At 42.9% G+C, this 17,425-nt stretch overlaps 1 protein-coding gene across 1 annotated transcript in view; it reads left to right on the plus strand.

The window, feature by feature from the left end:
* Positions 1-977: 977 nt before the first annotated feature.
* The window catches only part of ZMAT3 (zinc finger matrin-type 3), a 66,146-nt gene continuing 49,698 nt past the window's right edge, over positions 978-17,425 (plus strand). The window contains exons 1-3 of the mRNA XM_085633128.1: positions 978-1,041; positions 3,448-3,601; positions 15,572-15,673. Coding sequence (XP_085489254.1) covers positions 978-1,041; positions 3,448-3,601; positions 15,572-15,673 — 320 coding nt within the window. The remainder of the gene's footprint in view (positions 1,042-3,447; positions 3,602-15,571; positions 15,674-17,425) is intronic.

The raw sequence follows: 17,425 nt of genomic DNA on the forward strand, positions 1-17,425 counted from the left end.
ACCGCTTTGCTTTCTGGAAGTCCGAATGTTTTTGGGTTTGCTCCTGGTAAGTGTTTTTACGCATTGCAGAATAAAGCACAGCATATAGCACTTGTGCCTCTTTGATTTTTTCCTTGCCTGGAATTACTGTTTTCTTGGCTTTTCGCACTGCTACAGTGAAGTTGGGAAATACTGATATGGTGGCGCCTTCATAATTGAATTGCTTTTGCAACCATGCAAGGTGCAATATCGTCTCTATCTCGAAGTTAAATATTCTGGCTATTATCGGTCTGGCTGGTGTTCCTGGGGATGCCTAGGCGCCAATATGCGGTGACCATGTTCAACCTGGAACTTGGCTGATAGTTGTGATCTGTTGAAAAGATGACTTTGTAGTTCCATTTAGCCGGTGTAACTGTATTCCGCGAATCCCAGAATTCTTAAGCAATTCGTGCATGACCTTGTCTCTAGGTCTTCAATTTTAGTTTTGACAGTCTCCAATGTTTTTTCTAACTGTAGTAGCTTTTCATTGCTTTTTTGCTGAGACATTCTCCGTGTTAGAGATAGGTGTCTCCTCCTTATCAGGTCATTTATTTTATTTGTATAGCCTCTTGGACATATAGTTCATTCTTATTGACAGTGTGTCTATTTTCCCATCTATTTTGGTGAGATTGTGCTGTATTTCATAGAGCATTTGCTTCACTCCTGTTGGATCTTCTTCTTCCTGTTCTGTCTGAGAGTTGCTCATCGTGTCTTAACTTTGGTTCTCTTGTCGGTGCCAAAATTTTAGCTCCTGCTGTTTGTTCCTGTTTTGCCATACTAAGTGCCCAGGGTGTTGCTGTTTTGTGTCTGTTGTTTGGGAGGCCTCTTTTCCTTGTGGCTGTGTACATATTGCCTTTAAATCCTCTGGAGTATCTTACTCTGGTTATGTGCAGTTTATTAAATACTTGTCTACATCGATTCACATTCTCTCCCTATTGGGTTCTTTGTAACAGACCAGAATGGCCAGAGCATTTCTTGCTGAGCACCCAATTCAGGACAAATATGGTGGTGGGGCGTCCCAGAGTGAGTCCATAAGTATGTAAATTGTAAATATGTTTATTTAAAATCTTTACAATAAAAAGAAATGAAAGTGCGACATTAATACTAATCGTTTACAATGTCAATAAAACCATGTGATTTAAGTAATCAACCATGTGTTCCTTTTTTTTGTACATCAATAAGAAGACAAGATGGTAAGATTAGTTGGTCAAAAAGACATTGGAGTTCATAAGTATGAGTTGTACTATAGCTACAGTTTTAATTTGCAAGTGGTCACATATAATGATTTGAAAAATATTTCTGAGTTTGGAGCACTTGTCCATTTTCTTTTACCCGTAATAGGATCAGCCTTACCATGCAAGCTTTACCACCTTTCTCTTGCCTCCGTATGCAAACACTGAATTATGGCTATCGTATGCTGTCTCGTTTAGAGCAGTCTTCACTCCACTCCTGCAATTACTAGTAGCACACATCCTTGTATAGCTGTAGCAAGGAAAGGAGGGGGCGTGATAAGTCCAAGTCACTTGCACACTTATTCAATCCCAGACCATTGTCCTATGCGGTGCACTGTCCACTTGTTTCAAGTTGGATCTCAGCAAAATGGACTCCACTTCCAACCTGCTTTGGTAGGCGGCACAGGCAGTTAGGACCCATGCCCTCAGGAGGCGCTGGCCAAACTCGGTATTTGAGTCTCCTCTCCCCAGCCATCGCCTCACCACTGTCCATTATACACACCCATCCTCCTGGTGCAATGGGCTCGGGGGCGCCTCTGCTTCCCCATGTTTCCACCACCAAGCCACTCTTAGGACCAGCTTGCAATGGCAGTGATATGATCTCTCGCTGCCTTCTGAGGTTTACTGAAAGCTGAAATGTACCCGCAGCGCCCAACCACAGACCAGGGGGTTTACACAGCATTCCGCTGCCTGCATATGTTAGGTTGCGATGGAGATGGCCTTCGAAGAATTTGAAACCCAGCTGGATAGTGTTGCTGGCCTACAGAGCCTCCCTATGGGGCGCCCATCTTGAGCAACTTCCCTCAGATGCTTCCCCAATATTTGGTAACCTTAATTTTGAGTATTCCCCAAAAAATCATGTAGCCTTTCTGCAACTAAGGTTGCATAACTGTCATCCCACCCTCATTTGGCGGGTGTCACCATCCTTTTAAACACCTGTCCTCACTCTCATCTGAAAGCTAACTGAGTGATAGGTATGAAGTTGTTTCTACCCATTAGACTTAACGTGATTGATGGGAACCTCTCAATGTTTCCATGTCTACCAATACTTTATCCAATAGGAAATGTACCATAAATTTAGCACCCTGATACTGTACAAAAAAGAACCGTCCAGGCGGAAATACAAAGCTTTAACAGAAACCTTTAAATGTTATGAATTTTAATTCATTCACAGTCACAATTTTCCTCACAGTTTTTTTTTGTCTCACGCTTTTTTCTGCTTTCGGACTCATTTTCCTTTTGCCACTTTTTAGGTCTTGTGTTGGCCACCACCTTTTGATTTTACTATAATTATAGGAGCTTTCAGCTTGCCCCCTTCATCCATTGAACTGTTGTTGTGTCACTCACATTTCTCAACCGCCCACTTTAGCATATTCTCTTGGATAACTCCACCGTGAATTAGGGTATTTTGCTCTTTCACAAAGGTCACATCTACATACGAAGTAGTTCCCTTTAGTGCCAGCGACTACTATGGCAATGTGTACTTTTTGAGCTATCAATTTATTTTTTGCTTTTAGTCAGTGTTTTGTTTTTAGATTGATGGGAGTCTGTAAGGCTCTTTAACACGTTTTGCAAAACCATGACAAAACAAAGCAATTGTTGAGAAAGTCAAAGGGCTGGCATCCAACGCCAGACCTATTGGCTTTGCCAGTGCTTGTTATGGTCTGGCTTGATAGTGCAGCTGTCGACAGACAAGTATGTGAGCATCCCTAGAGAGGCTTTGGTCCGTCCACATGTTGGGAGCTAGGAGTACATGCTATGATGGGGCAGAAGTTGAATGCTTCCGCAAAAAAAGGGCTTGGTCTCTCGCAGCTGTGATCATTTTGTTAATCTATCCGGTTTCCTGAGCTTGAACTTTCAGGGGCATACACATGACATGCGGTAAAAGTGTCTTAGATAACAAGATAGTTTATGATGTTTGTCTTTTATGGCAGCAGCACAGATGGGAGGAGGGCACGTGATTAACCTACATTGATTTATAGATCCGGTTTGACAGTGCAACTGTCACCTGACCTTTTAACTTACACTAATAATGTCCTTACAGTCCTTTGCTTCCACACAACCACATATGAAGTTCCCAAGCTATTTATTTGTGATGGTTCGAATCACATTACCATATTCTTTTAAAACCAGACCTTTTGCCATTGCCAATGCTTGTCTTTTTGTGTGCCGTTTGTTTCCTGTCTGGTTCCCATAGAAACCGCTCGTACTTTGTCCCTCTCGGGAGTCTGTAGCTGGGAAGTGCCGTATGTAAGGCTGTGCTGTCAAGAAGGCTGTGAGGGAGAATGTCTACATCCTCTGCCTCAGCGTTTTAAACCCCGCCTCAGCTGGGGTTTGAGAGCCCGATCTCGGTACTGTACCCTAGCGCGTGTTTCTTTTATTTCCGTCGATTGATGCTCGGCTTAAGAGAAGTTGCGCTGATGTCACGTTTTGAATGTCTCTGCTGCAGAAATGATGCTGTCTGAGGTGCTGCAAGTCCCTGTATCGACGACTGGCAGCAGTTCAGAATGTAAATGGGTATCAATCAGTGTGCGCTTTAAACCTTAAGTTTTATATGTTTTTTTCTGGTATTTTTCGTTTCCAAACATGAAATCGTAAGATTCCCCAAAGCATAACGGTCCCTGTTAACATTCATGGCTTCCTTATCATCACACCTAGAAGACTAAGCTTCAGTCTAACAAGCATTGGCAAAGCCAATAGGGCTGGCCTTTGGGACTTATTAGGTTTGCTAACAGTTTTAGCGATGCTACAGAGCATCCCCTATACTGTGCAGCATGGATAAAGAGTAAACAAAAAAAAGGCTCTGAGACCCGCCTCCCACATTTATTTTGAAGTCACATGCAACACACGTGTGGTACCAGTGCTTAATTGGAGCCGGTGGTTGCAGGTGGGGCCCACCGGCACTCATTTTTTGGGGAAAACACTTATTTTATTTCACCAGACTGACTCAGAGCAAGAGAGAGAAATATACAAAAGGATTGAAAGAGGGAGGAAGAGAAAGACAGAAAAAAACGACCAATAAAGCAGAGATGAAAAGGAACCCAAAAGAGTGAGATAAAGGGGGGTAGGGGTGTCTGGTGGTTGATGAAAGAAGCTGAAGGTAGAATCAAAACTATGCAGCCTTAGTATTCACTATATCACAAAGACCTTCAACAGTGGCGGACGCAGGCTTCTTAGTAAAACCTTGAGCTCGGGCACAAATTATTTCAAAAATTAAGCACTGTGCGCATCTACAAAATGACACAAGATCTTTTTTTATTTAGCCATCCAGTGTTGGATTAGAAAAAAAACAATACAAAAAAGTAACTCAAACATATTTTTTTCAGTTGGGGGCGGTGGGAAGGTGCAGGGGAAGGAATGGGGCCACGGGTGGGGAACGAAACAAAGGAGGGGGCGAAGCAACATGGGGGCAGAAGCAATATGGAGAGCGAGGGTGGGGGAAGCAATGTGAAGAGCAGCGAGAGGAGCGCACAGTGAAGAGAAGCACGTGGATTTGAAAGCGGCACAAGGAGCTGTTGGAGGGAAGCACACAGCTGAGAAAGGAACACGGAGAGACTAGCACATGAGGGCTAACACACTATGGAGGGTGTGGGGATAAGCACAACAGCAAAGAAGAGCAACTTGGAGGGCTGCAAGGGGGGGAAGAGCATTTCACAAGGGAGACAGCTGGGAAACACATGCACTCTTGTGGAGTGCTTAACCAAAAAGAAAAACGTAGTGCTTCAAAAGTGAGCGGTGGAAGGACCCAAGTAATGCATCCATCCTTCAGGGGAGGAACAAACACAAAAAGTAGAAGTAAAGCCCACATAAGCTGATGAATAAAAAACAAGCAAAACAGAGTGACAATAAAGCCAGCCAACGGTAAACGATGAATGGGCTCTAAGATTAACTTTCGTTGACATTAGGTCTTCACACCAACAGACAACTTGCACTGTCTGGTTGGCGAGACTTAATCATTTACATTTCTTTGTATCATTGGGTAAACAAGTTAGCAGCTAGAAGAAGAGTTGAGATGTTCTTTCTCTTGACAGTTCTGGCAGTCATGTTAAGTGTAACCAGAAGACGCCATGTTATTGGCCTTTCTAGTTCTGGGTTTTGATTTACCATATCAGAGCTTCTCAGAGTTGTAGGCTTAGTTCACTTTAATTGAACTCATTGGACCAACACACCTGATAACAATGACATTTAAAAGCAAAGTCCATGAATAGAAGAGTGTCCTGGTGACCTGGAGCAGTCGGGTCAATCTAGTTTCAAATGTGCCATCCTGAGGTACAGCAGCAAACTATGAAATATCTTTTAAATAACACTAATAACATTTTTCCATTTTTAATTTAATTCACTGTCAAAAGCCCCAGCATAGTTAAGACTGGCAGCCTATTGGAAGACAGTCCATTCCATGAATGGAGTAAATGGTTACACTCCACCCACCATGGCTGCCTTCTATCTCTTGAGTGTGGTTAACAGGAAACCCCAGGTTAGCTACCTGACAGCCTTGTTCCAGTCCAGAACTTTCATTGAACGGATTGATGCATTCTGGGAATTGTAGTCTTGGTTTTAATTCACTTGAACTAATTCAAGTAATGCAGCTGGCCAGACTCACAAATGTATTTTTGGGCATAAACGTATGTTAACGGTTGAAAATGCCTCGTTTATGCCTGCCAGGAATTTTCGAAAAGTTTCCTGACAGACCTAACTACATTTACTAGTACAGATTTCATTCTTGCAAGTGCAGAGAACCTGCAGTAGTGAATCAAATTCAAGGGGTGGGAAGTGGGCATTACAAGGAGTGGTTAGAATTGTAAGTTGGTGAAAACTGAGAGTCGCACCGGCACGGCCCGTGCAGGTAAGAGTGGTGGAGTGGGAGTCGACCGACGACAGTGAGGTAAACTTAAATTTAAAAAAACGAAAAACACTTACCTTGTGCTCACTTCCAGGTAAGTGTGTTTTGTCTTTTTAATATAAGTTTACTTCGTCGTCGTCTGTTGACTCACCCACCCCAGCGCTCTTACCTGCACGGGCCGCCCCTGGAAGCGCATACGTTAGTGTCACTAAGTCAAATCTGACTCCACCCAATTGTAGAAATGGTCAGAGAATTACTCCAGCCAATGTCTGCAGTAACTCCCCTTCCAGAGAGGAAATGAGAACCCTCACTTCAGGACTTAGTGTGGCTGTAGGGTGGGGGGGGGGGTGTCTGCACTAAGAAATATGTTATTTTCCATGAAGATAAAAATGTATTGCTTTTGCACATTGGGCTATTCTTTCCACTGTGCAAAAATCCCTGCACCAGACCATACTTTCCAGACCTACTATTAACATCTGATTTTTCACTGGGAAAAGGGTAAATTATGTCCAAGCAGAGTCATAGAACTCCGTCCATACTGTTACAGTTTTATTGAAGAACCAAGACCATTTTTATTTAACTTTAGAGGTTTTTGTGGAGCACAAAAAAGCGCTCGAGCATCAGAACTCTTTACAGGTGAACAGACACCACAGAACAATGAACCTAAGTTCATAAAGATACTGCTAACAGTAGTAGCTTACGTGAAACAGTTGCATTGGCTAAACAATAACACTTGTTTCTTCGGCTTCAACTGTTTAAATAGTTTCCATGTACTTTCTCTTCGCTATGTTATGTCTGACCTCAGAAAGTCTTGGATAGCGAATGAATAGGCATTCAGAGAGGGGTCGTGCCATTAGGAGGTGACCACGGAGAAGTCTGAAAGTTGAGAACTTCACTGAGGTAGATTTGGGTTACTCGTTATTCACAAAAAGTGAGAGTAAGTTATTTTCAGAGGAATTCAAAATGTGGTAGAAGTCAGTGTGTGGTCATAACCTACATGACAGTTGGTGTTGATCCCACAACCCGCAAATGGCTTTCGTCTGTAGATAAAATGTAATAGAAGTCAGTGTGTGGTCAAATCCTACATGACAGTTGGTGTTGATCCTACAACCCTCGCACGCTTTCGTCTGTAGATAAAATGAAATAGAAGTCAGTGTGTAGCCAAATCCTACATAACAGTTGGTGTTGATCCTACAACCCTCAAACGCTTTACAGGAGCGGCCTGTGCAGGTGAGAGGGGTAGGGCTATGGGGCTGGGTTGGGCAGGATTCGACAGACGATGACGAGGCAAAATTAAATAAATAATTATTTTTTCCTCGTCGTCTGTCGAATTCCCCCACCCGGCCCCACCGCTCTTACCTGCATGGGCCGCTCCTGACGCTTTCGTCTGGAGATAAAATGTAATAGAAGTCAGTGTCCGGTCATATAACAGTTGGTATTGATCCTACAACCCTCAAATGGCTTTCGTTTGGAGATAAAATGAAATTTGGTTGTGGAAAAATTGATTAAAGAGTCTTTTGTGTACTGAAGGCCTGTGGGCTGGTAAATGAAGCTAGAGAAAGATTTGAGGAAGTGCTTTTTTTTGTTAAATTGTAATTGTAATTTCATTTACATAGCACTTACTACCCCTGACGAGGCGTCAAAGCCCTTTTCGGTGAGTAGCACACTACTTCGGAACCCAAAAAGGATTAGTGTTGATTTAGTATAGGGAAATATGAAATTAATTTGAGCGGTGGACATGTGAGTCTGTTATGTTTAAAAAGATGATGGAGTAATAGAAGAGGGAAGGGCTTGCATTTATATATCGCTTGGTACCAAAGAGGGAAGGGTTTGCATTTATATAGCGCTCGGTACCCCTGATGGTTTCAAGTAGCAGAGTCCGTCCTGTGTATTGTTTACTAGCCGTGTTTCAGAGTGCTGTACAAATAACCGAAGAGAACGAAGGTGCACACCTTGTTAATCAGAACTAAGTGGTATCTTTTTATTTTTAAGTTAATGGTGCTACGGTGCTGCGCTCGCTGTCTGACCAAGTGCTTTTATTTACACAATAGAATACTAGCAAGAAAACATGCTGGCCCCGTGCACTGCCCACTGGGTTTTCAACCGAACCCTACTCAATGATTCAATATACTGAATAACTCACACTTCTTCAAATTGAATTCATCAAGAAATTGTTTTGTATTCATTATACTCATCAATTATACAATCATCTTTGAATATAACCAATGAAATTAATCCATTTAAAATAAGTTTCAATATACAATCATCTTTGAATATAACCAATGAAATTAATCCATTTAAAATAAGTTTCAATATACAATCATCTTTGAATATAACCAATGAAATGAATCCATTTAAAATAAGTTTCAATAGTCTTTACATGTTTTTACATGATACAAGTCAAAACGAATGTGTAACAAAACATAAATATTCAATCCATATGTTTGTCGAAAAAACCCGATGCATTTCGGGACTATGTCGTCCTTTCCTCAGGGGCAATCGTATAAAAAAACATCCTTGGGTTAATCAATGTTGTATACATGATAAATTCAGTATAATGAATACAAAACAATTTCTGGATTAATTCAATTTGAAGAAGTGTTGAGTTAGTCAGTATATTGAATCATTGAGTAGGGTTCGGTTGAAAACCCAGTGAAGAGTGCACGGGGCCAGCAAGAGTGCTGTACAAACATATAATAAATAGAAGATGCAAATGTCTTATTCCAAGTGCCCCATTAGTTCATTCGGAAAATCTGCCTCCCATAGAGTTACCAACACCGCGGGCACTGGCAACTATGGTGGTGTGAAGTTGCCAGGGGTTTTAAGGGGTAGCTTTAAGTTCTGCTGAGAATTGAGCAATTGCCAGGCAATTTGATGGCTCCTTCTCCTCCCCCAGGGATTTCCTATGCTTTCAGCAACCAGAGTTGCCAGATGAAACTTGAAACTTGTCTTGGAGGTCTGAAAGGGCAGGTATACTTGAAATGGGAGCCTTAGAGTGTAGACAGCCTTGACTCTGTCTGACTAATGGATTTGGGAATTTGGTCTGTAATTCATAAAAGGAAATCCCCAGGCTGGAAAATGTGTTATCAGATGAGATGGAGTTGTAGTAACTCTACATATGAAGATCTTTAATTTTCACTTTCATTTCACTCCTTGAAACAGATACAATGCGTAAATACGTTTAGTCTTTTTCAGTTATCTTGTGGCATCTCACCACGGGATACTGTCCCTATTTTCACATTGTAGGCTTTGTTCAGTAAACTGGCTTTGTTTACAATTTTTTTCACGTTGGCAAACAATCAAGTTCGGTAAATATGAGGTTTTGCGACCCCTTAAACACTTTTTGAAATGTACCCGTTCCATTTAACAATTCAGGAAAGGTTTTCCAAATCATTAACTGGGTTTAGGAAACAATTAATAATGGGTATTTGGAAGGGGTGTGTTTGGGGCGTCCCTTCCAAATACCGATTCCTTATGGTATGTATCAAAGTTTTGTGACCAAAAGCCGGTCGCAAAACTTTAATATTTAACCACCAACTCAGTGGAAATAATAACCCATTTGTAGATGGAAAAGGGGTTCCTAAAAGAGAAAAATGGTGACAGAAATGGTTTTTAAGATCAGGTGGGACCACTGCCTATTAGTAAAAAAGGTTTGTGTAACTTTTCATTTTTTTTTCAACCACATCCCTTTTTCCTTTAAGGAAACCAGGCTGCATAAAAAAAAAAGATTGTTTTATTAAAACGAAATGACAGACATGGTGGTTCGCTGACCCCAACAGTCCACCATCCCTGTGATGGTGGCCAATCGTAGTGGGTCACAATTGGTGTCCATACTCATGAATATTAATGAGGTAGGTCAAATGGCGACCCACTACCATTCTGTAGTTGTGAACCGACCTACTATTACAGAGGTCAGTTTTAATAACAAAACCGATTCAGTAAAAGTCCGTGCGCAATTTGCGACCACTTATACCGAATCTATTCTTTATGCATGAGAACATGCCTTAAAACAAACTGCTGCTGGCTGTTGTGCTATTTTTATCAATGCTAATTAACTACAGGGTGCTATTTAGCTCTATGTTATATATTTGAAGTGATATGCTACTGTATATGGTTTATTTTTGCAGCAGTTAGTGCTGTTTTTCAGCACCAAAAATCATTGTTTGCATTTTGAAATATCACTGACTGTTGCGTAAACAAATGTGTAAAGTAGTACACGAGGAACATAAAAAGTTGTCCTATTAGTCGTATTTTTTTATTGACTTACTAACAATTCCAAAACATTATATTGTGTTTGCTTACAATACGAAGGCTATAAAATGTGATTATAGATTACAAATAGAATCAGAAAAAGGGAAATATCAAATTGCACTTCCTGCACAGGTGTTAATCCTACTAGCTACAGTGTCTGGTAAGTAAGACTGGTGGGAGCCGTACATTAAAAAATAAACTTATCTCCTGATCCCACAGTGTTACTTACCAGATACTCCCACAAGTTGGAGGCATCACTCACCTGGGGAAGCGAGCACTCGGGAGCGGAAGCCGATGTTGATGCCACCCACAACAATCGCCCCAGCGGAGATGGTATATACCGCTGAAGGCCATTAGGGTTTGAGGGTATCCGGGACAACAACTGTGAGACTCTGGCATAATAACTGTGATGGTCTACTCTTTCTTGATTATATAAGTACGCCTTTTGGGAGCCGAGTGGACCCCTCAAAGCTTCTTTCTCCCCTCTTTGATTATTGAAGAATGTATCCTGCCACAACACACCCCTGACCACTAGTTGTACATCCCACATAGCCACGGCGATGATTTTTGCTGTTCTTATCCAGTGTACCACTGATGGTCAAGCTGGCGCTCCACTTACAGGCTCTCCCTCTATTGTCCTTCATCCACCTCCACAGACACTTTATGATGCTGTCACATCATGATGCAATAGACAGGTTTGTAGGGGATCCCATATATTTTTGGGCCTATTCGCTAGTGGAATCGTGGAATAGAAGAGCTAACATTGCTTGTTGCAGTATATCATCTCTTTTAACCACTTATCCACTGCCAGGGGTGCGATCCCGCCCCAAACACAGACCGCCCGACTTTTAGCGAGCAACAGGGCTACTGAAGTGAACCGCCGCACACCTCTGGGTATGTGTATAGCACTCCTCAGCAATGTCAGCTTTGGAGATGGTGCAATGGACACTCCTGGTATGTCTGAAATCACTTGGAACACTTTATCCCAAAGAAGTGATAAATTCCAGGGCAAAACCAGGCCAAGTGCATAAATTCTGCCTCTGGCGTTTTGCATCTTTCACAACAGGAGGATGCTCGCAGCGTATGTTTAAACACTTAGGAGAGGAGTTGTGGGTGTCGTAAGGGCAGTGAATGATGCAAAAAAGTTAAAAATCCACTGTTGTGAATTTTCAAAACATTTTTTTTTTTACATATGACAATAACTTTAACCCTTCTTTCAGAAACATAAAGCAGTCAGGGTAACAATCCTCATGCTCAACATGTACAGCCTTGCTGTACCTTTCCAACTCTAAGAATAGACATTTACCGTGATGCGTATGCCCATAGCCGTATAGTTAGAGGTGACCACTGCACCTCAGGGAGATTAAAGAAAACATTATCTTCGCTTATGTAGGCTTGTCATGTCAGCGAACCAGAGAAAAAGTTGCAAATATCTCAAATATTTTTTTTTAAGGTGTACAATTATGCAAATAGAGATTTACATTTCTTTTTTTTTATAAATGAGACATAATGATTGGGAAAATGCCAGCTTGTTAAACCAAAATATATATTTTCTGTGTCCTGCCCTGCATCTCTCACAATCACCAAAAATAAGCATTTGAGAAAGTTATTTTGTTAGAAAGTGCCTGCTTGGGGTTTGAGACGTTTTGTGAAATCATTCACGCATTTATCCCCTTTAAGTAGCAGCTTATGGGACAGAGAATTGTCTGGGCTTCCTTCACAAAATAATTTGTGTGTGTGTGTGACTTACACTTGCAAATGCAAAATGTTAACAGATATGTTTGCACTTGCTCTGTTTTTTTCATGTGGGATGTTAGACCTGGTACCTTGGCGTGGGTCTCCCTTCCATATTTTGCTGTTGCCTCATGTGTTTTTGCTGCTGTTAGATGCTTTGGGCACTATGCCACTGCTATCCAGTGCCACCGTGCAAGTGCTCCCTATGGTAAATTGATGTATGGATTAGTGATTCCATGATTGGCTGGTTTGGTTTACCTGTCAGACCCTAGTACAGTGCACCAGGAGTGCCCACGGCTGGTAATCCAAATGCTGCTAGTGGGCTTGCAGCACTGGTTGTGCCACCCACAGAAGCAGCCTGTTTAAGTGTGTCTAAGGCTGCCATTGCAGAGCCTGTGTGCAGTCTGGTACTGCCATGCTGACTGGGCAAGTGCACCCACTTGCCAGTCCCTACCCCTTCCCTTTTCTTCATATCAAACACCCCTATGTTAGGCCCAAGGGCAGGATGCATTGTAAGTATAAGGTAGGACATGCCCTGTTGTGTGTAGCATGTCCTAATAGTGAATTACAGCCATTTTTGTTTTTCACTATTGCAAGGCTACCTGTTCCCCATAGGCCAGAATGGGCAGTTTTATTATTACATCTTATAATCCTAACTGACTCAGGGAACATGGAAGAAATTCTAGTTTAGTATGCCTGAACTCAGAATGATAAAATACATCTTTTAGTGAAGTTGGTTGTAACATTCTGTGTTTGAAAATACCACTTTTAGAAAGTAGGTATTTTCTTGTCTAACCATCCAAACCTGCCTCTGCTAGGTTGTGTATTCCTTGTCTGGAGTATGAGTGACAGGGGCTGGGGGAATCCAGGAGACAGGGTGAGTCAGCACAGAGCTGAATAGAGAGATCTGCATCTAGATGGGTGGGAGGAGTTGCACCTGGGACCTGAATAGGGCTGTGCCTTCCCTCCACAATGCAGGCTCCACCTCCTGTGGTGCGTCTGATGTCTCTGCCCTGCACTCTGAAAGGAAAGAAGGAGTCTTGTCAACAAAGTGCTCCAGGACTGACCAGAATTGGTTTGGACTAGGCAAAGGCCTCTCTGCCTTCAGAGAACAAAGAGAAACTGGGAATAAGTATTGGGATCCAAACCCAAGAACTTTAGATCACTTTGGGAAACAAGAAGAAACCTTTGCTGAGGAGAGGAACAAGAGAGACTGAGGAGAGACTATCCCTAAGCTTGAGGGATTGGCCTGCAGTGGTTGCCTGACTGCCAAAGAGAGGAGAAGGAACTTTGTGTACTTTATTCAACTTGTGAAGGATCTCCAACGGCTTGAGAAAAGAGTTTGCCTCCTGCTGAAGTCTCAGGGACAACAGACTTCACCCACCAGCTCCCCAAGAGTTCTTTGGAAGTGCCTACTGTTTTGCGAGGCTTTCTGAGGGACTGCGTGCCTCAAAGAGCTGGAAGCGCGACTCACGAGCAAGAAGCGTGTCGCCGCACTGCCGCTGTCGCTTTGCAACGAGAAAGCGGCTCGCATCGCCAGAGAAGAGGATCGACATCGCATCAGACACCGCCGCATCACCGGGAAGCGTGTTGCAGGGCCTGTTGCGGCCCAGAAGAACCGTTGAATCATCCCAGGGTCCCCGAAGCGCCTTGCATCGCCGGAGAAGAGGATCGACGTTGCAGCAGACGCCGCCGCATCACCGGGAAGCGTGTCGTAGGGCCTGTCGCGGCTTGCATCATTGTCAAAGCAACTTGCATCGCCAGAGAAGAGGATTGACGTCGCTTCAGACGCCACCGCATCACCGGGAAACGTGTCGCAGGACCTGTTGCGGCTCGCATCGTTGCCGGAGCATCCCGCACCATCGGAGAAGAGGATCGAAGTCGCAGCAGATGCCGCCGCATCACCGAGAAGCGTGTCACAGGGCCTGTCGTGGACCGCATCGTGTCGCATCAAGAAAAGACGCCATCTTTGTTTCTTTGCACCGGATCTGCATCGCATCACGGCGGTGCGTGCCGCATCGCCACGGAAGCGCAGTAAGAAATCAATGCATCACCTCCCCTTGCAGAGAAGAATGATGCATCCCCTACGCAGCAGTAGGGACCCGACGCATCAACGTTCTTGCGTGTAAGGAACCGACGCATCACCTTCCCTGCAACACTTTCGTTGTATTGCGTTACGCATCTTAAGGTACATTGAACTCAAAGTGTCGCATTTCAACATCTGAAGAGAACTAAGCTAATTCTACCATTTTAAGTACAGTATTGTGGATTTTTGTCGTTTGTGGTCTTGTGATAAGTCAATATAAAGAATACTTATTTTTGATATAAAACTTGAGTGGTGTCCATCTGTAGTATTGTCACTTGATTACTGTATGTGTTCACAAATGCTTTACACACTGCCTCTGAGATAAGCCTGTCTGCTCGTGCCAAGCTACCAAGGGGGTGAGCAGGGGTTATTTTAGGAGTGTACCCCCTTACCCTGACTAGACGCAAAGGCCCCTATTTGGACAAAGGTACCTACCTCTGCCAACTAGAGACCCCCAAATCTAACATGGGAAAATTTACACTTGTATATTTTCACATGAAAAAATTATTCAGAAAACCTTCTTGGATAGATACAACTGGTGTAGATTTCCATGCATAACCTTAAAAAGTTTTGTGAATGCCTAAATGTCGGAAATCCATACCTATGAGAGGACTGGAAACCTACAGCTGCAGCTTTCTGTCTATTTTTTACCCCCACCCCCTTTAGTGTAAAGTGCATCCTATCATAGACAGCAGTTAGAGGGAGCTACTTCTGCTCCTGGCTGTAATTTGCTCCTTTTGAAATATCCCTTGCTACCTACCCCTGAGACCCAGGGTCACCAGGGCAGTGGCAGGTAAGAAAGTAAGCAGGGCTGTTTTCTTGAGTCTTTCTTTCCTTTCTACCTTTACCCTCACCCCTGAACAGCAAATAGGAGTCTGTTGAGGAACAAAGGCAAGAACTGAGCCCTGTGATATAGTTGTCATGTGTGAGTGATGTCATTTCCGCCACCTGTAGCGTTTTGGTGCCAGCTCACTGTTCATTCGGGATGAGTTACACATTTTCTTGGAAGGCCGCAGCGGTCAGCTCATATACCAAAAGGCTGACTTATACTGTACAGTAGGCCACAAATAAAAGCTTACAGGGCAACACGTCATGTAATCCTATCGGTGATGCACTCCATGCTCTCACCCCAGACTGAAGGCCATATATGATGAGTTTCTGAGAATAGGAAAGGAGTCTATTGATTTCTGTCTAATGGGTTTCATCGTATACATTTACAAAAGGCTGACAATTAAATTAACTATTTTCATGATGCTGTTGTTCGTCTTTTAATGCGTTCCCATTTACCAATGACGCGTCTTCTTTTATCGTTAGCCGGCCCACGCACAAGAAGGAAGGCATGCAGGACATACCACCTTCTGACAGCTGCTTGATGTTGGCATGACTGACTTCTACCTCCTATGTTCGCAGGGCAAGAACCATCAAAGAAAACGACTGTGGCAAAAAGTCTAATTCCTTCGAGATTGCATTGTTTGGTAGAACCTGTTTCACGGGCTTCATTATTACCTGCAGGTGAGTTGTTAATGTTTGGATAAAAATAACTGTTCTTCGTATACCTCCACATATTTTCTTGTTAATATGACTGGATTATTTTGCTATATTGCAATCTGATCTCGAACAGAAGAATTCTAGTATTAGCAAAGCCAATAGGTGTGTTCTTCATCGACAGGCAAGCGAGTGTCTGATTGTGTGAAGAAGTGAGTAGGTTAATGTGACAACGTGTCCACAATTAGATGAATTAGCGATTACCTGGATGGATTAGTAGGTGTGTGTCTAAGTAAATGGTTAATGAATTGTCCATTGCATGGATGCATGAGTATTATGTTGTGATGTTGATTTATGTTAGTGTGATCTTTTATTGTGGGGCATTTGTTGTACTTTCTTACCAATGTGGTATACTAAGCGGTTTAGTTTTCTGTGTTGGATTGTTGATGTTTTACTGTGGTATTGTGGTATTGTAACACTGCGAAGTGTTGAAGTATTTTTTAGATTTCGCCTGCACAGCGCTTGTGCCTCTATTGTTTTTAATATAAACTTAAAAGGGACTTACATCCCACCTCCTCTCCTTCCTGGCTTCTCATTCGTTTCTGTGCATGCCCCTTACCTTTCCTCCATTTCTATTGGCTGTAGCATATTTTCCTGCATTGTTCCTCGTCTGCTTCTCTTATCAGTGTCCTGCTGCCAAAATACTCTCAACATCCGCTTTGGTGGAACTATATTTTCATAAGGTTTTGCCTTTTACTATTGCAGCATATTTATATAACAATTTATCACCCGTAGAGATGAAGTGATTTGCATAGAATCACAGGATATTGCGCGGCGCCGCCGAGACTCAAACCGGGATCCCCAGATTGGCCCTAAGCTAGGCTGGCAATGGTTACTTTGCTCACTAGAACATCTCACATTTATATGAGACAGTTTATAAATTTCCTTTCATCAGCTCCACAGAGTACAACCTAATCCGAATTTAATGTAATAATTCTTTTGTCACATTTCAAAGCTACTAATTGTATATATGGACATAGCTATTTGAATGTAATCGTAGTACTGTCTTGCATGCAATGCATTATGGGTAGCGTGGATTTACCATATCTTCTGCAGGTTGCAGTGCCATATGTGACCAAAAGAGGTCGCCTTTTGGCCAGATATGGTACTGTACCCTGCAACATGGCTAGGTAAAAAACATTGCCATTTATAATGCCAATAACTCCAACTTTGTAGACATGCAGTGCTGGTGCCTTGCTCACTAGGGACCTCTAGGAGCAGCTTGCGGTACTGCACCAAGATATGCAGTGTTGGTGCCTTGCTCACTACAGACCTCTAGGAGCAGCTTGCAGTACTGCACCTAGACATTCTTTGCTGGTGCCTTGCTCACTAGGGACCTCTAGGAGCAGCTTGCGGTACCGCACCTAGACATGCAGTGCTGATGCCTTGCTCACTAGAGACCTCTGGGAGCAGCTTGCGGTACTGCACTGAGACATACAATGCTGGTTCCTTGCTCACTATGCAAGCATTTTCAATGCACTAGGTCTCGCATTACTGAATGTATGAGCTATTGGCGATGCATTATTATTTGCAACGCCAGTACCTCAAACTATCAGTAATGCGAGAACTATTGCATTGCAAAGGCGTGTTTTTCTCATGTCACTCTTCCATGAACCCCCGCCTTCAGTGTACCTAACTTAGGTACCAGACCTGTGTGTCTTTTGTGGTCTCGCATCCCACTCATACATGGCATCATCAGCCCCTGCTGGGACCTGCTGT

Source organism: Triturus cristatus, chromosome 11 (assembly GCF_964204655.1).
Source record: "Triturus cristatus chromosome 11, aTriCri1.1, whole genome shotgun sequence".
Taxonomy (NCBI): domain Eukaryota; kingdom Metazoa; phylum Chordata; class Amphibia; order Caudata; family Salamandridae; genus Triturus; species Triturus cristatus.